General features: G+C 36.2%; 2 protein-coding genes and 1 long non-coding RNA gene across 11 annotated transcripts in view; 2 read left to right on the top strand and 1 right to left on the bottom strand.

Annotated features, from left to right (window-relative positions):
- Nucleotides 1–7,995, top strand: part of cald1a (caldesmon 1a) — a 45,627-nt gene extending 37,632 nt beyond the window's left edge. For 4 of the 5 annotated variants that reach the window (XM_043237018.1, XM_043237016.1, XM_043237019.1 and 1 more), the window contains 5 exons: nucleotides 22–159; nucleotides 289–384; nucleotides 1,875–1,943; nucleotides 4,556–4,592; nucleotides 6,313–7,995. In XM_043237018.1, coding sequence (XP_043092953.1) covers nucleotides 22–159; nucleotides 289–384; nucleotides 1,875–1,943; nucleotides 4,556–4,592; nucleotides 6,313–6,326 — 354 coding nt within the window. In that variant the 3' untranslated portion in view covers nucleotides 6,327–7,995. Of the gene's footprint in view, nucleotides 1–21; nucleotides 160–288; nucleotides 385–1,874; nucleotides 1,944–2,224; nucleotides 2,269–4,555; nucleotides 4,593–6,312 lie in introns of all 5 variants that reach the window. The other variant, XR_006250653.1, reaches the window with a different exon arrangement.
- A 91-nt stretch (nucleotides 7,996–8,086) lies between these two features.
- tnnt2e (troponin T2e, cardiac) lies at nucleotides 8,087–18,125 on the top strand. Of its 5 annotated transcripts, none has more exons than XM_043237022.1 (19): nucleotides 8,087–8,219; nucleotides 9,922–9,972; nucleotides 10,999–11,003; nucleotides 11,531–11,551; nucleotides 11,817–11,822; nucleotides 12,337–12,357; nucleotides 12,461–12,481; nucleotides 12,765–12,782; nucleotides 12,913–12,936; nucleotides 13,440–13,466; nucleotides 13,583–13,604; nucleotides 13,687–13,744; nucleotides 14,090–14,206; nucleotides 14,298–14,375; nucleotides 15,094–15,207; nucleotides 15,329–15,441; nucleotides 15,520–15,610; nucleotides 16,661–16,698; nucleotides 17,857–18,125. In XM_043237022.1, exons 2-19 carry the CDS (start codon nucleotides 9,935–9,937, stop codon nucleotides 17,900–17,902), a joined length of 858 nt encoding a protein of 285 aa, XP_043092957.1. In that variant the 5' UTR covers nucleotides 8,087–8,219; nucleotides 9,922–9,934; the 3' UTR covers nucleotides 17,903–18,125. The 5 variants fall into 5 exon arrangements, with proteins under 5 accessions (XP_043092957.1, XP_043092955.1, XP_043092958.1 ...); XM_043237020.1 differs by lacking the exon at nucleotides 16,661–16,698 and adding an exon at nucleotides 16,401–16,441; XM_043237021.1 differs by lacking the exons at nucleotides 8,087–8,219; nucleotides 16,661–16,698 and adding exons at nucleotides 8,488–8,838; nucleotides 16,401–16,441.
- Nucleotides 17,899–22,152, bottom strand: LOC122342875. The gene is made up of 3 exons (XR_006250654.1): nucleotides 22,035–22,152; nucleotides 21,301–21,359; nucleotides 17,899–19,085 (listed from the first exon to the last, which is right to left on the bottom strand). It is a non-coding gene; the product is annotated as an uncharacterized LOC122342875 (long non-coding RNA).
- Between the last annotated feature and the right edge of the window lie 2,171 nt (nucleotides 22,153–24,323).

The following is a 24,323-nucleotide window of genomic DNA, read 5'->3' as shown; positions in this document are numbered from 1 at the left end:
TCTGCCTTTCCCTCCATTCAGGGCAACAGAGAGGTCAGATCTCCCAGATCAGCTGCCATAGATCTTCCCATGGTGACGGACGGTATTCGCAACATTAAGAGCATGTGGGAGAAGGGGAATGTCTTCAGCTCTGGTGGGAGCCCAGCGTCCACCAACAAGGTTTGGGATGTTCATTAGACACATAGGTGGGTGGGGCAGGGACCCCACTTTCCTCTAGACCCATTTCCTGTCCAACGTCACATTCTGAACTTTAACCTTAAAGGGAGTGTTTTGTTCCGCCCTGTACAGGATGCAGCTGGGATAAAGGTGGGCGTGGCTGGGCGCATCAACGATTGGTTGAACAAAACTCCAGAGATGGGCAAAATGGCAGGAGGAAGACCCGCGGTAAGCCTCTGTCCATCACACCTCTGATCTCTGTGGGCATCATAGCAGGACGTGATGAGATCTTGTTATCTGGCGCCACTTAGTGGTACTGATTCAACCCGAAGGGAACAAATTCAGGGCACTGAACTAAAACAGATGTTAAAAAACATTAGAAAGAGATTCATGGGAGCATTTGCCGAGTAATTTCAGATGTTTATATATGCATTTCAATATTTCTGTCATGTAATCACATAGAAGTCATTAAAGGAGTGGGTGTATTCAGGCTTTCTTTTACATCCTGTCTGCTCCGGCATGCTATCCTTCATCGCTGATTGGCTGTTTATTTTAAAACCCTGGCTTCATTGTTCAAATATGGATGTAATATGAAAAATAAGCTATAAATATATTTAAATGCACAGATATGTGTTAACTTTAAAGTCAAGTGCAGCAGTTTGAAAATTGATATGAGAAGCTAAAATCAAAAGGTGCACACAGTCACATAACTATAAAATCACAATAATAATCCAACGTTTTATTTCTTAAATCAGCAGTCTATTATGATCTAAAAAATATGCCAGTTTAATTACAGACTGCATAGTCTTAGTTAAATGAAGCAAGTAATTGTCATGAACATCTAAATTGAGTCATAATAAGTAGTCACAATTAAAACCACAGCTGTTTTGCATTTGTTTGTTTTTTTTGGTTTTTTTACTGTGTTCATTTCTGGGCAGTTTTTTCATTTCTCATCCGGGGGCAGTATTGTTACAGTTTTGCTTTTTAGAAAACAGGATAAGGTTACACAGGGAGTTTACGCCTCATTTACACTCGCCCATAGCGTTAACATAATGCGACTGACCTTTGACCTGTTGCTCAATTGCAAAACCCCCGGGTGCACATTGGTCACACTATTCTTACATTTACTTACTATAACTATTTAATAATGACATGCATTTCATTCCCACTTTAATTTTTTTAATTATTTTTTTGTTATATTTAACTTTTTTTGTTACATGAAATTATTAGAATTTACATTTGTATTTAATTTATCAGATGGATGAATAAATAAACTTTACAAAAGATTATTATACATATTTTATATTTTGAGAGCGCTGTGATAACTGCTCTAAATACTTAAAAATGAAACCCATAGCTTCATAATTACTAGATTGTAGATGTCATATTAGACGAGGTGCATTGTCTTGTCTCACCTGTACCTTCACGGTTTTTCTGTCATTCTCTCTTTCTCTTCCTCTGTTAGATTTCCCTTTGCTTCTTCCCCTGGGTTTCTTTCCTCTGCTCTCTCTTCTGCTCTCTCTCTCTCTGCTGAAGATCAGGTATGCAAACTCCTCTCCCCTCCAAGCATGCCCCTCTGCCGTAAACACACTGGCATCTCTTATGTCATTTCTCTCAGACTAATGTGTGTGTGTGTGTGTGTTTGTGTGTGTGTTTACATGAGTTGAGTAGTTCAAGGCCATCTCACGACTGATATTACACCCCTTCCCTTCCTGCAGGACCTAAAACCAGGCGACGTGACCAGCAAGCGCAATCTATGGGAAAACAAAGGATCCTCTGCTACCAAGGTAACAAAACATATTTTTTTCCCAATCAGCCTGACTCTCTCTCTATCTATCTCTCTTAGTTATTTATACACATAACATTTTTCATATGCCCCTGGAGAATGAATTAATAAAGCACTTATTTGTCCAAACAACAGGCTGTGGGTTTTTTCACAGCCCTTCAGGCATGCCATTAGGCCTTTGGAGACAGTTACAGTCATAACACCTACTCTAGCATGATATCTGCAGTATAATCGGGGACAATAACATTGCCATAACGTTGCCTGTGTGTTTTGTGTTTTAAGCCGTCCCCTTGCTAATTGACTACAGATCTGACCACCTTGAGGAGGTAAATGTTACTCTATTGCACAGGAATGCACAGTGTTTGATGAGCCACACTTCATGCATTTATCACAGGATGGCTTAGGAACTGGCTTTTTTTTTTTACAGTTTCTTCACAGAGCTTCTCTCGCACTTTCACTCACTGCCACAAGAGCAGGTGGTCTGTTTGCAGGAAGAAAGTGCTTTGAAATCACCAGGTGTAACTCCTGTAGCACTCACTGACTTTCCGTTAAGCTCTGCCCACCTCAGCTTCCACTGCTCACTTAGTGAGTTAATGTGAGTTAAAGGGTTAAACAGCCCCTCACAATGGTACTGTCAGCTTATTAGTAAAGTTTATTAGGTTAATAGCAGAGTCATTGCGTTTTTGAGGGTGTTTTTTCGTATTTGTCATCCTTTCCTACCAAAATGCTTGTTACTGAGTTATGAGGTCAGTGTGAAAGTGACCTTAAAGGGGTCATCGGATGCAAAACTAACTTTTGTTAACAAGTTTGGACATAAATGTGATAAATAATGGTAAAAATCCACCCAGTGTTTTTTTTTCTTTAATTCCTACTTTAAAATCCCCTTTCTTAAATCAGGCTTTTCTGAGGTTCTTGTCAAAATAATATAGTCCTGCACAGGTCCCTCCCACAATAGTTGATTGACATGGCCGTTTTACCTTAGCTCCGCCCTGAGTGAGCAGTCATCAGTCCTGCAGTGCAGGGAAAGACAAGATGTCTTAGATTAAGCGATTGAGGCGCTTTGTTGTTGGATGTAATAATGAACATAACAGTCATAATTTATTCCTGGCATCTGAGCCGCTGAAGACCCAGGGGATTAACATTACTTTAATTTTTTTAAAAATGCACCGATTCCTGATCTATGTAAATGCTTCTATGTTCACACAAATCATTCATATCCAGCTTTATCTACAGATGAAGCAAGTTAAAGGGTTTAAATAAATCGCAATCGCAAAATTTCAGATCGCCTTTCCTAATAAAAAGTGCTAGTTGGTAAGTTTTGTGGCTGAACTTTACAGTGTGCTAGTCATAAGGCAGAGCTTATTAGCTTTTAAAGCAACATGTACTTGAATGCATGTATAAAAAAAAAAAAACCTGCTGATTTTGACAAGGTAAAGGAGGTGTTATAGACTTTTCATTAAGACTCCAAAGAATCATTTAAACTTGTGGGCACCCGATAATACCTTTAACATGGACATACATTTGAACTAATGTAAGTCAAGATTTATTTAGAATTTTTTTTAAAGGAAATTACGATTATAAGTGACTTGGCAAATATTTTTTGAAAAAATATTTAAATATGTAAAAATAAATGTATAAAAAATATACATGAAACGTATTTAAAAAAATACATAATTTTAATTTAACATAAAATTAAATTTTAAAACTATCCAGACGCAACGGAATTCTTTAGACGCTCATTAAAATGTGCAAAAGCTTGTTGGAATGACCAGCAGGGTAGAGCTTAGCAAAGGATCAATTTCACCTTCCCTCTCTCTTCCATTCGGCCTTTTTCCCGTCACACAAGGGTTTAACACCCATCACCCCTTAACAAAGAACTGCCTATTGTGAGAAGATCTATTTTAACACCAGCATGGGATCCAGTTGTCCAAACATGGCAGTTGTGTACACACACACACACAGACAGACACTCACGGGTCACGAACAGAATCCAATTCGAGTCAATCCCATCATCTGAACCTGTAAAGGCATTCCCACGAGCCCTGGCCTTCGTATTTTTATATCCACAGATCAAACAGATAATACTGGTAGTCATTCGGAGCGGGCGGCTCTATCTTTGGATCGGGCACAATAGAATTCACTGCTGGACTGTCAGCGAGGCGTCAAGATCAGGCCAAGGCCGCGGTGAGCCACAGACTGCAGTCTTGGCCCCGAGCGCTTAAACGACTGGTAAATGGTGACGTAAAGAGCCTAATGAAGGGAAATCTGTGGTCATAACCGCACTGATGTTACCAAAACCAGCAGTGCTGTTTGCTTAGGAGTGGAAGGAATGAGGGTTTCACTTGTATGTGAATGCCGTATGAAACCATGCTAAGCATGTTCCTGTCATTGTACACGCAGCATGTCAGCCACAAGCGCTTTCACTGATGACTTTTTGGAGCACACAGGCACAAAATTAGTATGTAAAATAAAAGTCAAATAAAATGTGAAGGCGTAAGTGGAATCGCAGACGGATGGGCTACAACACTGATTAGCACATTATATTGTATTTTTGTTCATCTTATTCTTTCTCTCTCTGTTTCTCTTCCTCTTATTGATTTGAACCTCACGCAGGTCACAAGCAGAGGAGAGACCAAATCCGTCACCAATGGTAAGTGACGACAAGATAAAATGTACTTAAAAGCACGCTGCAATATAGGCAGTTAAAATGTATTGATTAAAATTAAGATTTTAGACATTTGGATGCAAATTGAACATGTGACATCTTGTTTTCTGAGAAGTAAATAGTATTGAGTTAATGCTTAAAACAGGAATAAGCACCTGTCTAGTAGTTATGAAAAACTAGCTTGTCAAGTACATTTTGATTTCAAAATCTGTATCATTCACATTGGAAAAGAAGGATGAAAATTATTAACTATATTTTAGGCATTGCTAACACAAGAATTTTACATTTAGAAATCAAACTGACATATTGAATTCCATTCATTTAATTCTTGAATCATCTTAAGAAGTCTTACATTTACTCTTATAAAACCTGCAGAGCAATAACATCATAAAATGAGCATAATAAATTTTCATACAAAAAAGTGCATTTATATACGTATTCTTTATTAAATTACCTTGAAATATAATTACAGAAAAACTGTTAATGTTGTAGCTTCCGTTTATCGATATAAAACTATACCCAACTATATATGGTCAGAGATTCGAACTGACCTTTTAGGATTCAGACAGAAAAAAAAAGCCCAAAGCTTGCTTGGTTAGGACACTTTGTAAGTTTCATTGTCCATGTGTGTTTGCATTATAGCTTATAAATCTGTCTGCGACCCTGAGGGGTCACTAAGGTCAAAATGAAGTCCTGCTGTGAAGGGCAGTTACCGCCATATTGCACAACACCCACAATCCACTCAATTGCCAGGAGTCCCTGCCAATGATAAATCATCGCTGCAGGCACGTCGATCACCGGCTGCAGTGTTTTAACATGCCTCTTTGGCATTGTTTTCTATTTTGAATAGCGGCCATTTGTTCCTCTAGATGAGAATGCGGTGGCCTTCGGGCGTGCCAAGAGGTTTTTGGGTAATGGGCGACAGGTCGTTGCTGTAGCCTGGCCTGACGTGGCCTCTCCACTCTGCTCGTCTCAGTATCAGACCATGGATTCTGGGCGTCTGTCTGTGCCAGCAGGGCTAAAGCTGCATGTTTGTCACATTACTGCATGGGGCGGTAGAAGATTAGCGAGGCCGCATGCCGTATGGAGATGTCATGAAAACTCGAATCCTTCCAGCCACTTAAAAACGGTCTGACGCCGCACATTTAAAAGATTCTTTGAGCCGTTTTTAGCTCTGGAGCATGAAAAATAAAAGGGTGTAGATCACAAATGCACACAGCGATTAACTGCATCCAAAATAAACATTTCTGTTTACATATGTATTATGTATGTGTGTGTGTGTGTGTGTATATATATAAACATACAGCATATATTTGCAAATATGCATTTATATTCATTCAGTTATTTTTTATATATAAATATATTTAACATATAAATAAAATATATACATGCATGTTTATATAAACATAATAAATACACATAGTACACAAACACATGTAAACAAACAAATGTACACTAAAACTTTTATTTTCTATGCGATTAATCGCGAATAATCATTTGACACCACAAATTGTTCTTGGCTTCATGAAGAATGCATTTAAAACTAAACTATTAAACAAATGCATTTATTTTGATATGTTAACATTAAATTTTTTCCTGTGATCAAATCAGAATTTTCAGCATCATTGCTCCAATCTTCAGTCTCACTATTACACTACTTCAGTGTTTATATTCATTTTTAACTTCTCTTTTTTTCTTTTAACAGGAATGGGCCATTAACCCTTCAAAGACGCCAGAGGCAGGGACCAAGAGAATGCACAACATTCCTTTTTTTAATCTTTTATTAATACCAAAAAAAAATACAAGCATTTTATACTGCCAGGAAGATCTATGTGAGTAGACACAGTATAAAAGAGAGAAAAATTAAAAAATATATATATTTTATCACTGTATTCACAGGTCACCGTCTTACACCATCATAACATAAACGCAATGCCTTTGCATGTAACTTCTGTTAAACTGAAATCAAGGCTGTGAAAACAAGCAAGTCATTTGTTTAGTTTATATATAACAATTAAATAACAGCAGCCAACTTCAAACATTATGAGATTCCTTGAAAAGGAGGACGAGGAGTTGCATTCCGAATCTGTCAAATCACTCATTTTAAACATGTTAGTTACCCTTCTCACCTGTTAATTTATAACTAAAGCAAAGCTTCACCTTGCATTTCATGCCTGTTCGCCAGTTCCAGACCGAATATGAGCACCGTAGTGTAGCTGTATTTTGTACTTTTTGTCGTAACGACACTTTTTTTTAATAAAAATTGTCTTAATAATATATGTTAGCACATAGTGTAAGTTTTTGTAATTAACTATATATTTTACTGCTTGATACAAAATGGTCTTTGCTTTTGCTCTCAATATTATTTTATATCAAAGCAAATTTTAATTCAGAAGAAGTCCATTATAGTCACACTGATGGCATCATTACATTATCATTGGCTTTTTTACTCTTGGAAACACCGTTGTTTGTGACCATCTTTTTGTAAGTGTTAATAGTGGAATAATCGGTATTGGTTAAAAAACTTAAACTCGAAAGAAAGGGAACATGCACTTTTTGATTTAAGTGCCCCTATTATTATTAAAGCAGTGTGAGCTTTTAACGCTCCAAAAGCAGCACATAGTGGCAAACAATGAATTTGCATTTCCAATGTGAAAAGATCAAGTGACATCCAAATTTTGATGTCAACGTGAAACGGCTTGGGACTCGTTTTAAAAGCGACACATTTCAATGAATCAAAGTCAGCTCTTTCAGAGTCAATAACTTTATACATAGTGCACTTTCAGATTTTGCAGGATGTTTTCATTCGCTTTGAGCTGTGTTACACACTGCATGAAAGCTCATTTTCAAAAAATCCATAATAGGGGCACTTTAAATGTCATATTTGATGAGTACATTTCGCAATTTTTGCATATAATGCAAGGCTTTGATTAATCCAGAAACATCCATTTAGAAGAACAAAATCAATTCATGTTTATTGTTCAAGTGTTATATTTTCTACTTTCTGTTGCGATCATTCATACTAAATGGTAACATGGATGTCATCGCCTTACAGTAGTGCTAGCCGTCATGTAAACGCGTATCATTTCTGACGTCTTTTGTCAGACAAAGAATATCCAGTTCTGCCGCCGTAGCTTATCGCTAATGTCTCTAAATGTGCAAAGTTCCTGTATTCTGCTTGTATTTTTTGACAATCAAGTTTTTTTTACTATTTGTTTCAACACTTATGTATTGTTTCAGAGTAACACTATGCAAGTCGCACCACCTTTAATTGCAATTACCTTGTTACAAATATGACCGTTTTTGTAGCCAATAGTTCCATACAGAGCAAATGTTTCAACTTGTATCATTGTCTCAGTGACCACAATAAAGAGACCAATGAAAAACACCTGTGATTGTGTGCTTCTCAGTACTCCAGCAGACATATATCCCATAACTGGCATGCTCCGCTCCCTCTAACAATAGGTTCAGCTCTGGCAGCAAATCAGAGCGAAGCAGCGAGGTCACATGACCTGGCAGGTCTGTATTAGGTGAGCTTTGGGTTAGTTTGAAACTGTCTGCTCCCTGGACCCACTAGATAAGACCACATCTCTCATTCTGGTGAGATCTCAGGTAAGAGGCTTCAGGTTTTGTTATTGGATCAGTTTCTTCATAACTAAAATCAACAATTGCATACCTACCGGATTAAATCAATTGTGGGAAGTTTCCCATAATGTGTGAAACGGTCCTGAGGATCACCTTCATTCCTTTGCATGGCGTAATCTGTGCAATCATCAATGCAATCCTCATCTTGTTCGCCAGAGGGACTGGTGCTTTGCATGCTTTGGGTTTTTGCCTTAATGCATCTTAATACAGACTATCAATGGCAACATTCCTGCCACCGTCAGCCTGTGATTTTCCAGTCTTTTGAATGGAGCACGACCGGCCCTCACTTATTAATGTAAAACGCACGTAACACTGAAGCGAGACGGTTAATCTTCTGCAAAGACTTGGTGGATTTGGTCAGAGACCTCTGGCTGCTGCTGCCTGCTCTCATTATCACAAGGACTCGATTCAAACCAACCTTTATCCAAGATGATCTCTTTGTGAAGAGCCATTAGTTTGAGTGGCATCACATAAGATAGGCTGAAGACACTAACAGCTACTAAGCTGCAAATATTGAGTGAATATAAGATGATAAAACATGTTTCAACTGGATGACCTGCTGACCTTTGGACCTTCAGTCTAAAAGGTATAGAATAAAAATGGTGTAGGATTTTCTTTGAAACTATTTTTTGTAGGCCAGTTGTCCTTACAGGTGTTATTCATTATGAATACACTAAACAAATGAATAAAACGTGTTTATTACTGGTCAATTTTAGTTACATTAAAGTAACATTAAGTTAAACATGGAATTTTGAAGTAGAAAAGTTAAAATAGTATTTTCTTGTAAAGTGAACTTCAATCATCTTTGTTTTATTTGAAAAATGTTAACAGAGCACGTTCCACTTTTTGTCAAACAAGACTATTAGACATCATAAAAACTTTTTTTTCATTGTTTTTCTTGAAAAGTACTTGTCCAATAGAATGTCATTCACTTTTTTAAATTGTGATTTAGGACTATACAATGTAAATAAAACTATGATTATCCGCAGTATATATTACAAGAAATACTATTTCAGTTTTTCTCCTTCAGAATTTTGTGTTTAATTTAATATTGAACTGGCATTTTTTTGTAAGTCTTTGTGAAATTTTGAGGTTGTTTTTCTTTTCTTTTTCTGTGTACTATTTGAGACAGCTTTATAGTTCTAATGAGTTGTATTAAATGAATCTAGATGGATCTTTAGCATCATTATAAGCTGTGGAACAATGTCCTGCACAAACAATGTGCTTCAAAAATAGATGCCAAGGACACGCGCATTCTTGATTTACACAGAGAATGAACGGCAGGCCTGGATGAGATCAGCCAAGTTCATTGTCTGGAAAAGTGTGAAGCACCTGTTCCAAACCGTACTTTATTAGGAGCAAAAATAGCCTCCCGCACTCATTAATCACATGTTTTATAGTGTGATTTATTTCCTGGTGGATAGTCTTCAGGACAGCGATGCTGCGTTTTCAAAGCTTGTTAAACAAGGTTGTTAATATGAATCCTTGTTATGGTCCAACAATGTTGAACACGAGGTTATTTTTCTCTGGGATCAGGGTCACTGGCAGAAGTTTAAAGAGGACTTGTTCTGCTGTTTAGTACACGCTGAAATAAATTGAAATCGAATTAACTTGTTAGACGTGCATGTAAGGTCCTTTTATAATAATTGAAACTCATTTACTTTATCAGGAATCAACTAGTCATGGCTGATACAGAAGAAGTCATGGAGGAGGAAGTTCAGTACGTACGAACATGTCACTTTTTAATTTGTTAAACACTGCAAAGTATAGACTGTTTAAACTTGAAAACAAATGTTCTTTAATGGAATCTTTTCCACTCTCAGTCAAGAATTTTAAGAACCGTTTCCAATTATATTTCCACTTGAGCTCAGAAGCCCGTAATTACTCTACTGATGTCTCATAGTGTATGTAAACACTTGTGTTTCTATGGTAACGACTGACGCATTGTATCGCCAGCTCTGTTATCAGGCTCAGTGGAAAATTAAACCATATCTGTATTCAAAAAGCAGCTCCATAAAACCTTTTCATTCAACAAAATGGTCTTTAGATTATTCACGTTTTCTGAAAAGTAATTTGGGAAAATGGTTCTTTTGTGACATGACTGCAAAACCTCATTTTTGGAACCTTTATTTTTGAGTGTTGCTAAAATAATTGAAACAGCATTAGCCTATAGTTTGACATTGTTCCCTGTGTGATTGGTGATTAGAAATAATTTTGCATGAAATGTGCATAAAATTAAGTTTAATAGTTAGTAGTCCGGTCATGTAATAGTAATAGGCGGAGTAGAAAAATAAAAGTTATCATTATATTGTGGAATACAAAATTCCATGCTAATACTCCAAGCACGTTGTATACAGCCAAAATAGTGAAAGTAGTATGTAGAATTTGAGGAAATTCCATACACAACCTACGTTGTTTATATCTACGCTCTCAGAAAGCTGGACATGCCCTAAAGTACAAATCTAAAAAGGTACATCTTTGTACCTTATTTACCTCTAAATGGTACATAAAGTATTAGTGCTTTAAAATACATTCCTAAATTGTGCATATCATTACATTTTAGCCTCCCCATTTCTAGAGAACAAATGTGTTATAAAAACGTTGTGGCAACACTTTATTGGAATGTTTTTAAACTATTGACTTGTCCAGTTTTCTTGTAAGGTTACAAAAAATGTATTACCATTTTAATACTCAACTCAAAGTCAACTGTTTTTTCTTTTCTTTTTTTCTCTTCACCATGTAATAGGGAAGGTAAGTCAGTGTGAGATGCATCAACATTAGCCTTATTCATGCACTAATCACTAATATGTCCTCATGGAAAGGGAGGCTGGTCCAGAGGAAGTTCTGCATGCTGCTGTGCTATTTTAGACTGTGATCATTTCACTTTAGAATAGCTTTCATCCTCAGCTTGATGCCAGCAGAGTTGAGTTACTAATATCAGTTTGTGTAGAGTGACATTATAATATCAAGTATGTCCTGCCCATGTCTGTTTTCTCTTGTCTCAGATGTCAGTGCCACATTCTGTCTAATATCTGTGTGCAAGTATTACGTGAAAATCACATTAAATTCATTTATCATCCATGTGATCACACAAATGGCATTACATTCTGAATATGAACTTTTTCAAAATGTCATTTACAAGCTGTTGGGTGGATCTCAATGTTCTGACAAAGGTTAAAGACGATCTGTTGGCTTGATTCAGCATCTTGATCATGCAAATATTCCTCTTATGCTTCTGAACGTATTTGCTACTAATGGTTGTTATGTTCACACTGTAGTGGAGGAAACCGAAGAGGAAGGTAAAACCATTTTTGCTTTGTGTTGTGTTGCTTTTCATGCACGATATTTAAGATTAACTCCAAAATATGAGTAGATTTTGGTACCACATATGACCTAAAACTATTAGAAAAATCTGTTTCTTTTTCCTTCATAGACTAAAGTCTTTCAAATACATGCATGCAGATATTTTGGTTTATTTTCACAGTTAATTCATTTATTTACTTATCCTCGTTTATGAAATTCTTCCTTCTTTCTTTCATTTCTTCTATTTTTTCCCTCCTGAAGTGGAAGGTAATTTTTTCACAACATATACTTAGCAACAACTGTATTCAGTAATTTATGCACCCATTATTTCATTATTCACTCACTTTTTAATTGTTTACCATGGTATGAAAGGATATTTCCACCACAGAGTAAAAAAATTAAAAAGGTAATTGTGAATCTGTTTATTTATTTCTATTTTTCAAAATTTGGACTTAGTTTCTTGTAATTCTGAAAAATCAAAAGTCAAAATTGGAAAATATATCATCTCAAATTATGAGTCACAATTCTACTATTTTTTTAAATAACAGGGAAAAAGACAGAATTGCATGATATAAACTCATAATTGCAAGGAATTTTAACATTTTTATTCTGTGGCAGAACCAAGCTTTCATATACAGCAACTTCATTGCAGTATTTTGAGTAAATTCACCTTTTTCTAATCATTTGAAAAAAAATGTATATATAAAAACTTGCACGACATTAAAAATGCATTGCATTAAACCCATTAACAGTATCTATATTAATCCTTTCTTTTCAATAGTGCCGCCTCCGTCAGAGGAAGGTAAAGCATCAGTCTGACCTTTATTTTGTCATGATTTTCTGTGCCTTTTTCACCAATCACCAATACAAGGTGTTCAGTAATTCATGTTATATTTTCATATTAGAACCAGCCCCTGAGGAGGAAGGTAATCATTCCCTCATTTGATTTGTTATTCAGCTATTTAGATGTTTAATGATTTAAAATATATATATATATTATTTTATCATGGGTTCAATATCTTTAAACCATTTTTCAATGGTTTTCATATAAATTTCCTCAATTTCAGTACTTGAACCAAGACAGCTAAGATTCACTTTCCAACTATTTTATCCAAAAACTGATTGGCAGGTTTTATATTATAGTATATTTTTGAAACAGTTTCAAGTTACAGTTTTTGTAAACTAACTGATGTGCTGTTTTTATAATAGAGCCTGTGGAAGTAGAAGGTAATTATTTCAGTTCATATTGATCTTATGGCTATTTATACATACGTGTATATATATATATATATATACACAAAATGTCTGTCAATCTCCATTTTTTTTTATCTCTTATAACTATCTCGTATCTGAACAGAGGAGCCAGAACCTGAACCACAAGGTAAAGCTCATCAGGTTTATATACATTTATATCCATTATAGATTAAGAAAAAAATATTTAGGTTCTAATTTTTGGCAGCTGATTTTGTAATATGGATCGATAGGCTGTTTAGTATATGATCTGTTCAGTAACAAGAAAGGCTAAAATTGATGGATGGCTTATTTTCTTGTTAATGAATTCAAAATATGATGACCTAAAATGAATGTTTACCACAACTGCAACTGCATGATGTGTCATTGTGAAGGCTGGAGGACAGAAAGGGTTTGTATGCTACGTTGTAATATACAGGTTCATTTCAATCGCATGCGTGCTGATTGTTGCTGTCAGAACATTGGGTCACATTCAGCCGAGCAATTGTTTTAAAAACTGATTTTTTTCTTTAGTTCTGGATATTCAATACATATTCCCAAATATTGTTCGTTTTTCCTTGAAACACTTAAAAAGTGTTTATGCAAATAGTCTGAAAGTGAAATTGAGTCTGTTCATCTGTCTTCATCTGACAGAAGCTCCAGTGGAGGAGGAGGTCGCAGGTAACTGCTCCATAAATCACTCACATTTGATTGATTCTCTGGGACTTCTGGTAACATACTTTGTGCATCATATTAATAGTGATGATGTTTTTGCATATTTGTATGTTAATCACCAGATGAGACAAAACCAAAGCCAAAGTATGTGATATCTTTCTTATATTAATCTCTAGATGTGAATACAGCACAGCATCATTATTCACGAGTAACAATTATTTTGCAGATTCATGCCTAATATCACTGCTCCAAAGATTCCCGAAGGAGAGAAGGTGGACTTTGATGTAAGTTTGGATTTTAATTACATCACTTCCTGTAAGTGTTTGGAATGAAATACTAGCATCTTGCTTGGGCTACACTGAATTGTGCAACCCTGCATATTATTATTGATAAATATTTTCAATGGTATGCTATCTACGACATTACATTTGTCACTTTACAATATAGTGTGAATTTTAATTCTGCAAGTATTATGTCTGAAATTTTAATTGTTACCTTCTATTTTGAAACCAATGTAGTATAAATAAAAACACTTAAAGGGCCAGTTTGCCTGAAAATTAACATGCAAGATTATACATTCTATAAAGTGGTATGTCAGTGTAAACATAACTTTCATGTGCGTGTGACAGGACATCCACAGAAAGCGTCAGGAGAAGGATTTATCTGAGCTTCAGTCTCTGATCGAGGCTCATTTCATCCAGAGGAAGAAGGATGAAGAGGAGCTTATTGCTCTGGTCAACAGAATCGTAAGTCCTGGAAGAACGATCTAATCCAGAACAGGGTTAGACAGCTTTAAGTGCTGAATACCTCGTGACTGACAGTGTTGTATCTGTGCAGGACAAGCGGCGCGCTGAGAGAGCCGAGCAGCAGAGAATCCGTGCGGAAAAGGAGAGGGAGAGACAAGCCCGTCTGGCTGTGAGTGACACTACCATCAGCCAATAGGAAGCAGCCGTTTACCTCCATAACCTACCTGGTCTCATGGCATAAACGTAGACATGAAATACGTACCAACAAGTACATATCAATGCAGTTTCCAAAAGAAATGAACACTAGGGGCAGTAAAACTCTGACACCTTTACTTAAAGAATATCATATTATGACTTCAAAAAATATTAATACCCTGGGATATTTGAAAACTGATGCTTTTGAACGTTAGCATCACACATATCCAGCTTCATATCCATGTGTTTGTTCAGTAGCTCACAAAGTACAGAGATGTACTTGAGGGACGAGGAGCTCTGGTTCAAATCTGTGAAAAAGGAAATGGCACGGCTACATCAACAAAGGCATTTTTATATCAGTTTTGCATTTGTTAACACTATCTGGTAGGTTTAGGTTTGGGTTTGGTATAGGTCATACTTCCAACATGATAGTGCATTAGCTTTTAGCAGCAGTCCAGAGATATTTAAATTCTGAACCACGGCAATACATACCTGAAGCAATGTCACAAAAATGTGCCACATATTGAACCTGTGTTTTTTTAGCACCACTTAGTGGGCTTTTCTCTTTGCAGCAAGGCACAAAAAAACGGTCCTGCACAAAAAGTGCGGAGAGGTACACATTTTTATGAGACCAGGTTGTCCATAACACTGAATAGAAATGTAGTAAAACTCTTTCCATCGTCCCTCATCAGGACGAAAAGGAGAGAAGAGAGCAAGAGGAACAGAGAAAGAAACAAGATGAAGATGCTAAGAAGAAGAAAGCGCTTACTAACATGACACACCAGTACGGAGGAATCCAGCAGAAGGTTTAAATTAAGAGATTTCTGGCAAACTAGAAATGTGCACAATTAAAATATCATCATGCACTGTGTAACACAAAGCTACCAGAGTTAAAGTCATTTAAACACCATCGATCTCATCTTGCAGGGCGAGGGCCGCAAGGGGGCGAAGAAACAGACGGAGAGAGAGAAGAAGAAGAAGATTCTGGCGGACAGGAGGAAGCCACTCAACATCGATCACCTGTCTGAAGATAAACTGAAGTAAGTCTCCGCCCCGAACGTGATCTCATCACAGTCAGATCAGCAGGCCACTGACGAGCTTCTGATTGGTTCTCGCAGGGAGAAGGCCAATGAGCTCTGGCAATGGATGATGCAGCTGGAGGCTGAGAAGTTTGATCTCGGCGAGAAGCTGAAGAGACAGAAATATGACGTAAGTACTAACATAAAAAGCATAGCAAAATTACAGAATTGAATCACTGTCAATGTGAATTTTTTATATACAATTTTAAAATACAATTTTGTGGCAAATAACAATTTCTTTTTGTGCCCTATTACACTAATTTCAAGATTTTCAATATTAGTACTGACATATTTAAAGCTTAGATCTGCAGAACGTAGACTATTAAAAAAGAGATTTAGATTTTGTGTCACACTATCAAAATGTTTTTAGGGATGAGATTGTAATTGGTTTCAGAGTTTCATTTGAGAAAACATCAGATGCAATGAATGGAGCATCTGCTTTAATGGTAAATTTGTTAAAAGTAAAAGATTGATTTGAATAATAATTATGTTGATTATAATTACTTTATCATAATAATAATTATTATGTACAAAATATCAGTATTACATGTTACGCTAAAATATATAACAATTCCAATTACAGCACCTTCCTAAATTGGATAAAAATCTAAAAAAACATTAAAAAGACATTAGATACTTACACTGTATATTTAGAATTTTGCTGAATTTTATGTAGAAAAGATACATTGCCCTCTTGCTCTGACCAAAGCTATCTGAATATGCTGCTGATGCACACGACAACTCGTAAATATGAACTATCCTGGAGGTCTCGAATGCACCGGTATTTTCTCATTACGAAATTAAAATAAGTTTTAAATCATCTTCAATCTAAAAGACTTAGCCGGCAACGTAGTTCCCACTTGGGTGCTGTGAAAAAGGCATCCATGGCCTGCCTGTCTAAAACTGTGACTTGCTTCCAGATGAATGTTCTCCAGACCCGAATCAATGAACAACAAAAGTTGTAAGTAACCGGCTGTGAGGGCGACCACCTCACTTGCTGTGTAGCCTGCTGTCAGTAACAGTTGTGGGTCAGATTTGTGCCGGGTCTGGGCTCTCGGTCGGTCGAAGGGAGGCTGTAATCAGGCAGAGGACGTCTGCGAATCCACAGGTTTCCCTATCAGCTGGTCATATTTATATCGCCTTTTGTGCTTAGCAAGACTTCCGTATGTGTCCCTTACAGATCACTCAGCTACTGGCTAGAGTCAGAGATCACCAGAGGTAAGTACCCTGAGCCACACTGGTCACTTTCCCCTGGTTTTAACAAAGTCTGGGTGAGAGGAAGTGTTGCTGTTGAGCAGACCAAGACAAAGCCGTTTTGGTTTGATCTGCTCAACGGACCCTGCTCCTTAAGATCCCAGGCCAGCTGAAACTGCACAATCTTGACCGGAATGAGTTTGGAGCATGCGGTCCAGCTCAATCCCAGCGTCAAACGGGGAAACGTTTAGGATTTTTAATCTCAATCCTAATAGGACCAGTTCAAGTAGCTCCTTCAGTACTTTATTGTCATCGCCAACAATTACATACAGTACATGAATTTGTCCACATAAACTGACAGAAACATTCAAATATGCAGATAAACTTAGAAATGTTCACCCAAAAGTCCAAGATGCAGATGAGTTTGTTTCTTACAAACATGCATCTTTTCACTTCTTAAGACGGTAATTGATGGACTGGAGTCATGTGGATTACTGTGATTTTTAGAAGATGTTCGGATTCTCATTATGACGGCACCCATTCAGTCCAATGATATAACGCTAAGTTACTGCAAATCTGTTCTCATGAAGAAACAAACTCATCTATATCTTGATAGTTCATTACATTTTCATTTTTCATTTTTGGGTGAATTATTCCTTTAACATATTGATCGGACATAGATGAGAGAGACTGCTGTAAAACGGTAAGTTCAAAAATGAATATTTTGCATCTGGAGACGGAATCTGTAGGCTGAACAAGAGGGTAAGAAACACATTAGGCCAAAACAAGACTGAAACATGGACTGCAGTGACACTTTTATTTCTTGCATGTGTTTGTAATGTGACTCTTCTAATCTTGTGAACTGATATTCTGATAACGTTTTTTTTTATTATTCAGTTTCCACTTCACTTGTATTAAAATGTGTAAGGACAGGAATCATCTTTGGTTTATGGTTGTTGTTTTAATTAATATTCATGGACTGGCTGATGAATATTAATTATGGTATGCTCAGATAAATACTCTGTGTAATTTGCTCATTTGCAAATTAGAAATAAAATAATTTCAATAGCATAATGTCATGCTCTAATTTACTGGATTAATGGACTGATAAAAGCATCAATAACTATCTCAATGTTTTTTGTTTTTATTTGCATGTTTGATTATTATTTTTCTCATTTTCAGTGCCAAAGGTCGTGGCAAGGGCAAAGTTGGTGGCAGGTTGAGGTAAACGTGCAGCGACTCGAGGGCCACAGAGATCCAGAGGACTTTGTCTCTTTCACATTTGCATTTATAGTCATTATAAAACCTTTGTTCTGTTTGACTGCACATGTAGAGACATAAAGTGACATATTTTAGCGATGTCCTGTTTTATTCCTGCATTTTTGTCTTAGACACACAAGTATTGTGTCATTAATTTGATCCCTGCAACATTAAAAGAGTCAAATCCCCTACAAAGTGTCTCAGTGATTCTTTTTCAAATACATATCCGTCATTTTCCAAAAACTGTTTTTAATCACTATTCCCTCACATGCAAAATGTAGTACATAAGCAGTGCGAAGGAAAAAAGTGCAAAGCCAATATAATCTTAAGTATAGAAGGTGAAGCTGGTTAAACAAACAAAAAGCATTCAATGTACTGTTTTCTTTGAGAAATGTATACTGATCAATATAAACTTTAATATAAGTTTATTTTTATAAATAAACATTTAAGTTTATTATACTCAATATAAGGCAGTGTCATTCATAAGTAATCTCCACCGGAGGGCACAACCCATTTAAGTTAAGTAGGCTCAATATAAGACAGTGTCAATCACAAAAATCACCACAGGAGGGTGTAAGTTCTTTACCTTCATTAGACTTGATTTGCAGCGGTGTATTTCACAAAGTTCACCATTGGAGGGCACAACCATTTAAGTTGAATAGACTTGATATAAGACAGTGTAATTCACAAATATCTCCACCGGAGGGCACAACTACAGGCACAATTCCCAAAAACCTCCACCGGAGGGCACGACTCATTTAAGTTGAGTAGACTGATATAAGACACAATAATCACCACAGCATGGCATAACACGTTTACAGTAATAAGATTTATAGCAATGTAATTTACAAAAACATGAGAATGAGGCAGTGTTAAAGCCCAATGCAACCACCGGAGCGGAGCCTTCCGAAATGAGACGCTACTAGAGTCTCGCTTCGTAAATCTTTGTGACAAACAGAGATCACTTAATTCATATTGTGTATGGCACAGTGGTTAGTTATTTGGGTTTTGGTACAGCCAGGTCATGGGTTAAGCAAGTTTTTGTTAACTTTTCAGTGGCTCAGGTGCTAAGGCAATGCGCTTCCGTTCAGGAGGGCTGGGGTTCTACTCTCACTTTTGCAGACATCAATTCTTATAATTTATGCTGTATCCTAAAAAGAATAAAAAAAAAATAATAAATAAAATGCAAAACCGAAACACTTTTCTCCACAAACTCAAAGGCACAAGAGACAAAGTTCTGCATTTTAAACACAAAGTCCTGTGCTCACATCTTAGAATTCCCAGCCTGCCTTCATTATCACTGTGGCGTTGTGGTAAATGATTTGCATCTTAGTTCATGAAAGTCATGGTTCAATTCCACTGATTTTTCACCTGCTTTTCAACTTTTATTAAGCATGGGAAAGTTAATGTCAGACTAATTAACTGTTTAAAAAAACACCACTGATTCTGGAATGCTAATTATTTATAAAGTTTTGGTTCAAATCAAACTGCTGCTTACATCAAGTTGTTCATATACTCTCTGCTAGAAAACAATGCAACACTGCAAACACAGTGGCGCAGATGATAAAATGTTGTGTTTTAAACACAAGGTTCAGAGTTCGAGCCTTGTTGTTGCTTATTTTAAGCTGTTTATCAATAAAACTCCAACTGAATCCAGAAACACTCCCCAGGCTCTGTAGCTCAGAGCATAAAAGCGCTGTTGTTTTTAATCATGGAGACCTGGGTTCGAATCCCATTATTGCTTATGGTAAACTGTGGATGCTATATCCAACAAAACAGCCCAAATGTCAAGAGCTGGTGTGAAAGCCAAGATGGCGCTAATGGCTAAACACACGTTGGTTGCAGACAAGGTTACGGCAGAGTTGAGGGTTCAAATCCCACAGCAAAGAATGAAACTAAAAACTGGGCAATGATGGTGATTAAACAGATAGCCAGAGGCAAACTGGCAAAGATGGTTGGAGATGCAAAACAAACACGGACTACTGAGCTTTCTTGGAAAGAAGAGCCTGAGAAGTGGGTTGAAGAAAGAATGGAGAGAGGCTGGCTGCAAGATGAAGGAGTGGAGAACTTGAGGAACCCAGCAGAGGCGGACTGAAAGATGGAGGAGGACCAACAGGACCTGAGGAACCCGGCAGAGGTGGACTGAAAGATGGAGGAGGACCAACAGGACCTGAGGAACCCGGCGGAGAAGGACCAACAGGACCTGAGGAACCCGGCAGAGGCGGACTGAAAGATGGAGGAGGACCAACAGGACCTGAGGAACCCGGCAGAGGCGGACTGAAAGATGGAGGAGGACCAACAGGACCTGAGGAACCCGGCGGAAGCGGACTGAAAGATGGAGGAGGACCAACAGGACCTGAGGAACCTGGCAGAGGCGGACTGAAAGATGGAGGAGGACCAACAGAGAGAAAAGGAGGTGGGCTGGAGGAGGAGCTGAGAGAGAAGGAGGAGGTGGGCTGGAAGGAGGAGCTGAGAGAGAAAAGGAGGTGGGCTAAAAGAGGAAGGAGGAGCTGAGAGAGAAAAGGAGGTGGGCTAAAAGAGGAAGGAGGAGCTGAGAGAGAAAAGGTTTTTTTTTTTTTTTTTTTGGGCTAAATGCCACAAAAAAAATAGGGCCTAAATATAATCAGCAGCAGAGGTTGGATTTGAACCCACATCTGCTACACCAGGCTATGGTCTTGTGGCATGATCTCTGCCCACTCAGCCACTCCAGCTCACACTTTGAGTGGTATTCAGTTACTATAAGAAATAAGCCCATTTACATACATTCCAAAAAAAAAAAAAGGACAATTAAAGGTAAAGTAAGGGAAATTATCAAGATTAATAAATATCTTGAAATATAAATATCAAGATTTCTGAAAATGTTAAAAAATGAATTCACACATAAAATATTTCTATATAGTTTAAAGTACAAAACTACAAAGTTAGTGCATGTTTTTTGCTCTAACAAAAACTTAACCCAATAAAAAAAAACATTTTGTGTCTAGGTACAATTAATAAAATTATATTTATAAACAGATTATTAAAATTATTTTTGCCAGATTTTAATTTACACATTTCGTGTCCATGTATAAATAATCTTAATTATAAAACTATTTAGTAATATTAAATTATTTTTAAATTATCAAACTACTTAAAAATATTAAATACATTTAAACATTAATGTATTAAAATTAGTTCCTATGTAAAATTAAGACTACATTTAAATTATTCATATATCAGACAAAGCAATTTATGTGTGTGTGTGTGTGTGTGTGTGTGTGTATATATATATATATATATATATATATATATATATATATATATATATATATATATATATATATATAAAAACATTAAAACTATTACAAAATGTAAGCATTTAATTACCTGTCCATGACCAGATTTTTTCCACATTTACCAGAACTCTTCTTCAAACATCCTTTATTCTGCATGAAAATAAAGAAAAAAATAAACATTACCTATGTGTATTAGGACGAACATTTCTTTAAAAGGAACTTTTTTTGTTAAAACACCTGTATCACACTCACTTTCTAAAGAGTTACTGGATTACAAACATCACCTCTACCAAACTTTGATTGGCAACAAACGACTAGAAGAACCAGGTATGCTTGAGCAAAAAAAAACTAATCTAATGTTTTTTTTTTTTAAATCACAAGGTATTCACTGATGTATTTTATGTCATGTTGAGTTTGCATAGACCTTATTTCATGCGATACTGCCATTGCAACAATCTGAAACTCATGGTATACAAATCAAAGGTAAAGTAGGAACGACATAAATCGGCGGAAGAACACTAGAACTTCATCTAAAATTAAAAATTCATATCCATACGCCATTCATACAACACTGTCTATTGGCAATTATTAGACTGAAATCAAGTGTTATGATATTCAGACCGTGTCTACTAGCTTTTAAGCCATTTGTATACTATAAGTACGCTTTAACAAACACATATACAATGTAAATATACAGATCAGAAATCGTAATATAGCGCCACACAAATGCTATCCAATTAAAAGTCCTCCTCCGAACACCATTTGCAATCGACTAGCAGCACAAACGCTATAGTTCCTCAATTAGAAATGCGAAAGCACGTTTACCTTTCTAGCAGATGGGAATGGTCGTGAAAGTGAAAAAGTGTTTGGAGGAGCAGCAGGTGTCCGTTAAGAGACGTACGTAGTTGTCACCGGCAGAATCTGTACTTTCATGGCATTAAAAACATCGTGGATTCGCTTTGCGCCGCCTAGTGGTGCGGATGGACAACTGCATGCCTTTTTTTTAACGGACCCGGATGTTTCCAACTTATCCGCGAGATTTTTTTTATTAATTTAATATATATTTTTATTATTTAAATGCATTAGCAAATTTACATATGAATCAGGACTAAGATATAATAGACTATACACTAATAATAATAGACTAAAGGCAAATGGACTTTTCGCGATATTAAAACATCAAAACTTCATCACCTCTTTAAATCGAGTATAATTAACTTCTGTTATTATTTTTTTAAATGATATCACTTTTTATTTTTACGAAAGGGAATCAAATAAACTGAAATGTGTTGCACCCTCCTGCGGATATTTTTATGAATTACGCCACTACAAATTGCATCTACTGAATTTAAACGTATTTAAATACGTTGTGCCTTCCTGTGGTGATTTCCGTGAATTACACTTCTCCAAATCGAGTCAACTGAACTTAAATGTATTGCGCTATTCTGTGGTCATTTTTAATAATACTACTGGATATCAAGTTAAGTGAACTTAAACGTGTTACGACCTCCTGTGGGGATTTTGTGAGCTGTGGGAGCTTATGAAATAGTTTATACAGTAATATGTATTTAACAGGAGTTATAGTTTTTTAGTATTTTTATGTTAATTGTGTGGCTCTATTAAAGTCTGAATTAGTGCGCCCTACTGTGGTGTTTTTGTGAATTACAAATAAAGTCAGAATTAGCCCTCTTGTGATGCGCCCTCCTGTGCTTTTTTTTGAATTACAAAGTCTGCTCTCAAATCAAATCTAATGAATGGGATGCGCCCTCCTGTGGTTCTTTTGAAATTTAAAATAAAGTCTGAATTAGCCCTCCTGTGTTTTTTTTGTGAATTACACTCCAAATCGAGTCAACTGAACTTAAATGTATTGCTCCATTCTGTGGTCATTTTTAATGACATTAAATGGATATCAAATCTAGTGAACTTAAATGCGCCCTCCTGTGGTGATTTTTGAGCTGTGATCTTAAAATAGTTTATTATAAATGTGTAAACAGTTATAGAATTTTTATGTTAATTGTGTGGCCCTATTAAAGTCTGAATTAGTTTTTGTGAATTACAAATAAAGTCAGAATTAGCCCTCTTGTGGTGTTTTTGTGAATTACAAATAAAGTCTGAACAAACACAAACACTCTTGTGTTTTTGTGAATTACAACTGAACTTAAATCTAAATTAATGGGATGTGCCCTCCTGTGGTTCTTTTTAATTTAAATTAAAGTCTGAATTAGCCCTCCTGTCTGTTTTTGTGAATTACAAATAAAGTCTGAATTAGCCCTCTTGTGGTGTTTTTGGGTATTACACTTCTCCAAATCTTCAACTTAAATGTATTGTTCTGTGGTCATTTTTAATGACATTAAATGATATCAAATCTAGTGAACAAACGTGTTATAGTTGATTTTTAATAAAATTTCATTATGTCTGTTTGAGCTGTGGAGCTTATGAAATAGTTTATTAGTAATATGTATTTAACAGAGTTAAAGTTTTTAGTATTTTTATGTTCATTGTGTGGTTCTATTAAAGTCTGAATTACTGCCCTCCTGTGGTGTTTTTGTGAATGACACTTCTCCAAATCGAGTCAACTGAACTTAAATGTATTGCGCCATTCTGTGGTCATTTTTAATAATACTACTGGATATCAAGTCTCGTGAACTTAACCATGTTACGACCTCTTGTGGTGATTTTTGTAAATTAATCAAATTTAATTAGCTGTCTGTTTGAGCTGTGGGAGCTTACGAAATAGTTTATATAGTAATATGTATTTAACAGGAGTTAAAGTTTTTTAGTATTTTTATGTTCATTTTGTGGTTCTATTAAAGTCTGAATTACGCCCTCTTGTGGTGTTTTTGTGAATTACAAAAATGAAGTCTGAATTAGTTTTCTTGTGGTGTTTTTGTGAATTACAACGCTCCAAATTAAATCTAATTAATGAGATGTGCCCTCCTGTGGTTCTTTTGAAATTTAAAATAAAGTCTGAATTAGCCCTCCTGTGTTTTTTTGTGAATTACACTCCAAATCGAGTCAACTGAACTTAAATGTATTGCGCCATTCTGTGGTCATTTTTAATGACATTAAATAGATATCAAATCTAGTGAACTTAAACGTGTTACAACCTCTTGT

This window comes from Puntigrus tetrazona, chromosome 4 (genome assembly GCF_018831695.1).
Source record: "Puntigrus tetrazona isolate hp1 chromosome 4, ASM1883169v1, whole genome shotgun sequence".
NCBI lineage: Eukaryota > Metazoa > Chordata > Actinopteri > Cypriniformes > Cyprinidae > Puntigrus > Puntigrus tetrazona.
Note: the sequence above shows the minus strand (reverse complement) of the source record. Positions and strands in the feature narration are given on the sequence as shown.

Coding starts and splice junctions, on each gene's coding strand:
- tnnt2e (XM_043237020.1), top strand. CDS start 9,935: ATGGCTGATACAGAAGAAGTCATGGAGGAGGAAGTTCA. Junction 14,207..14,297: donor TTGCTCTGGTCAACAGAATC/GTAAGTCCTGGA, acceptor GTATCTGTGCAG/GACAAGCGGCGCGCTGAGAG. Junction 15,442..15,519: donor CTGTCTGAAGATAAACTGAA/GTAAGTCTCCGC, acceptor TGGTTCTCGCAG/GGAGAAGGCCAATGAGCTCT.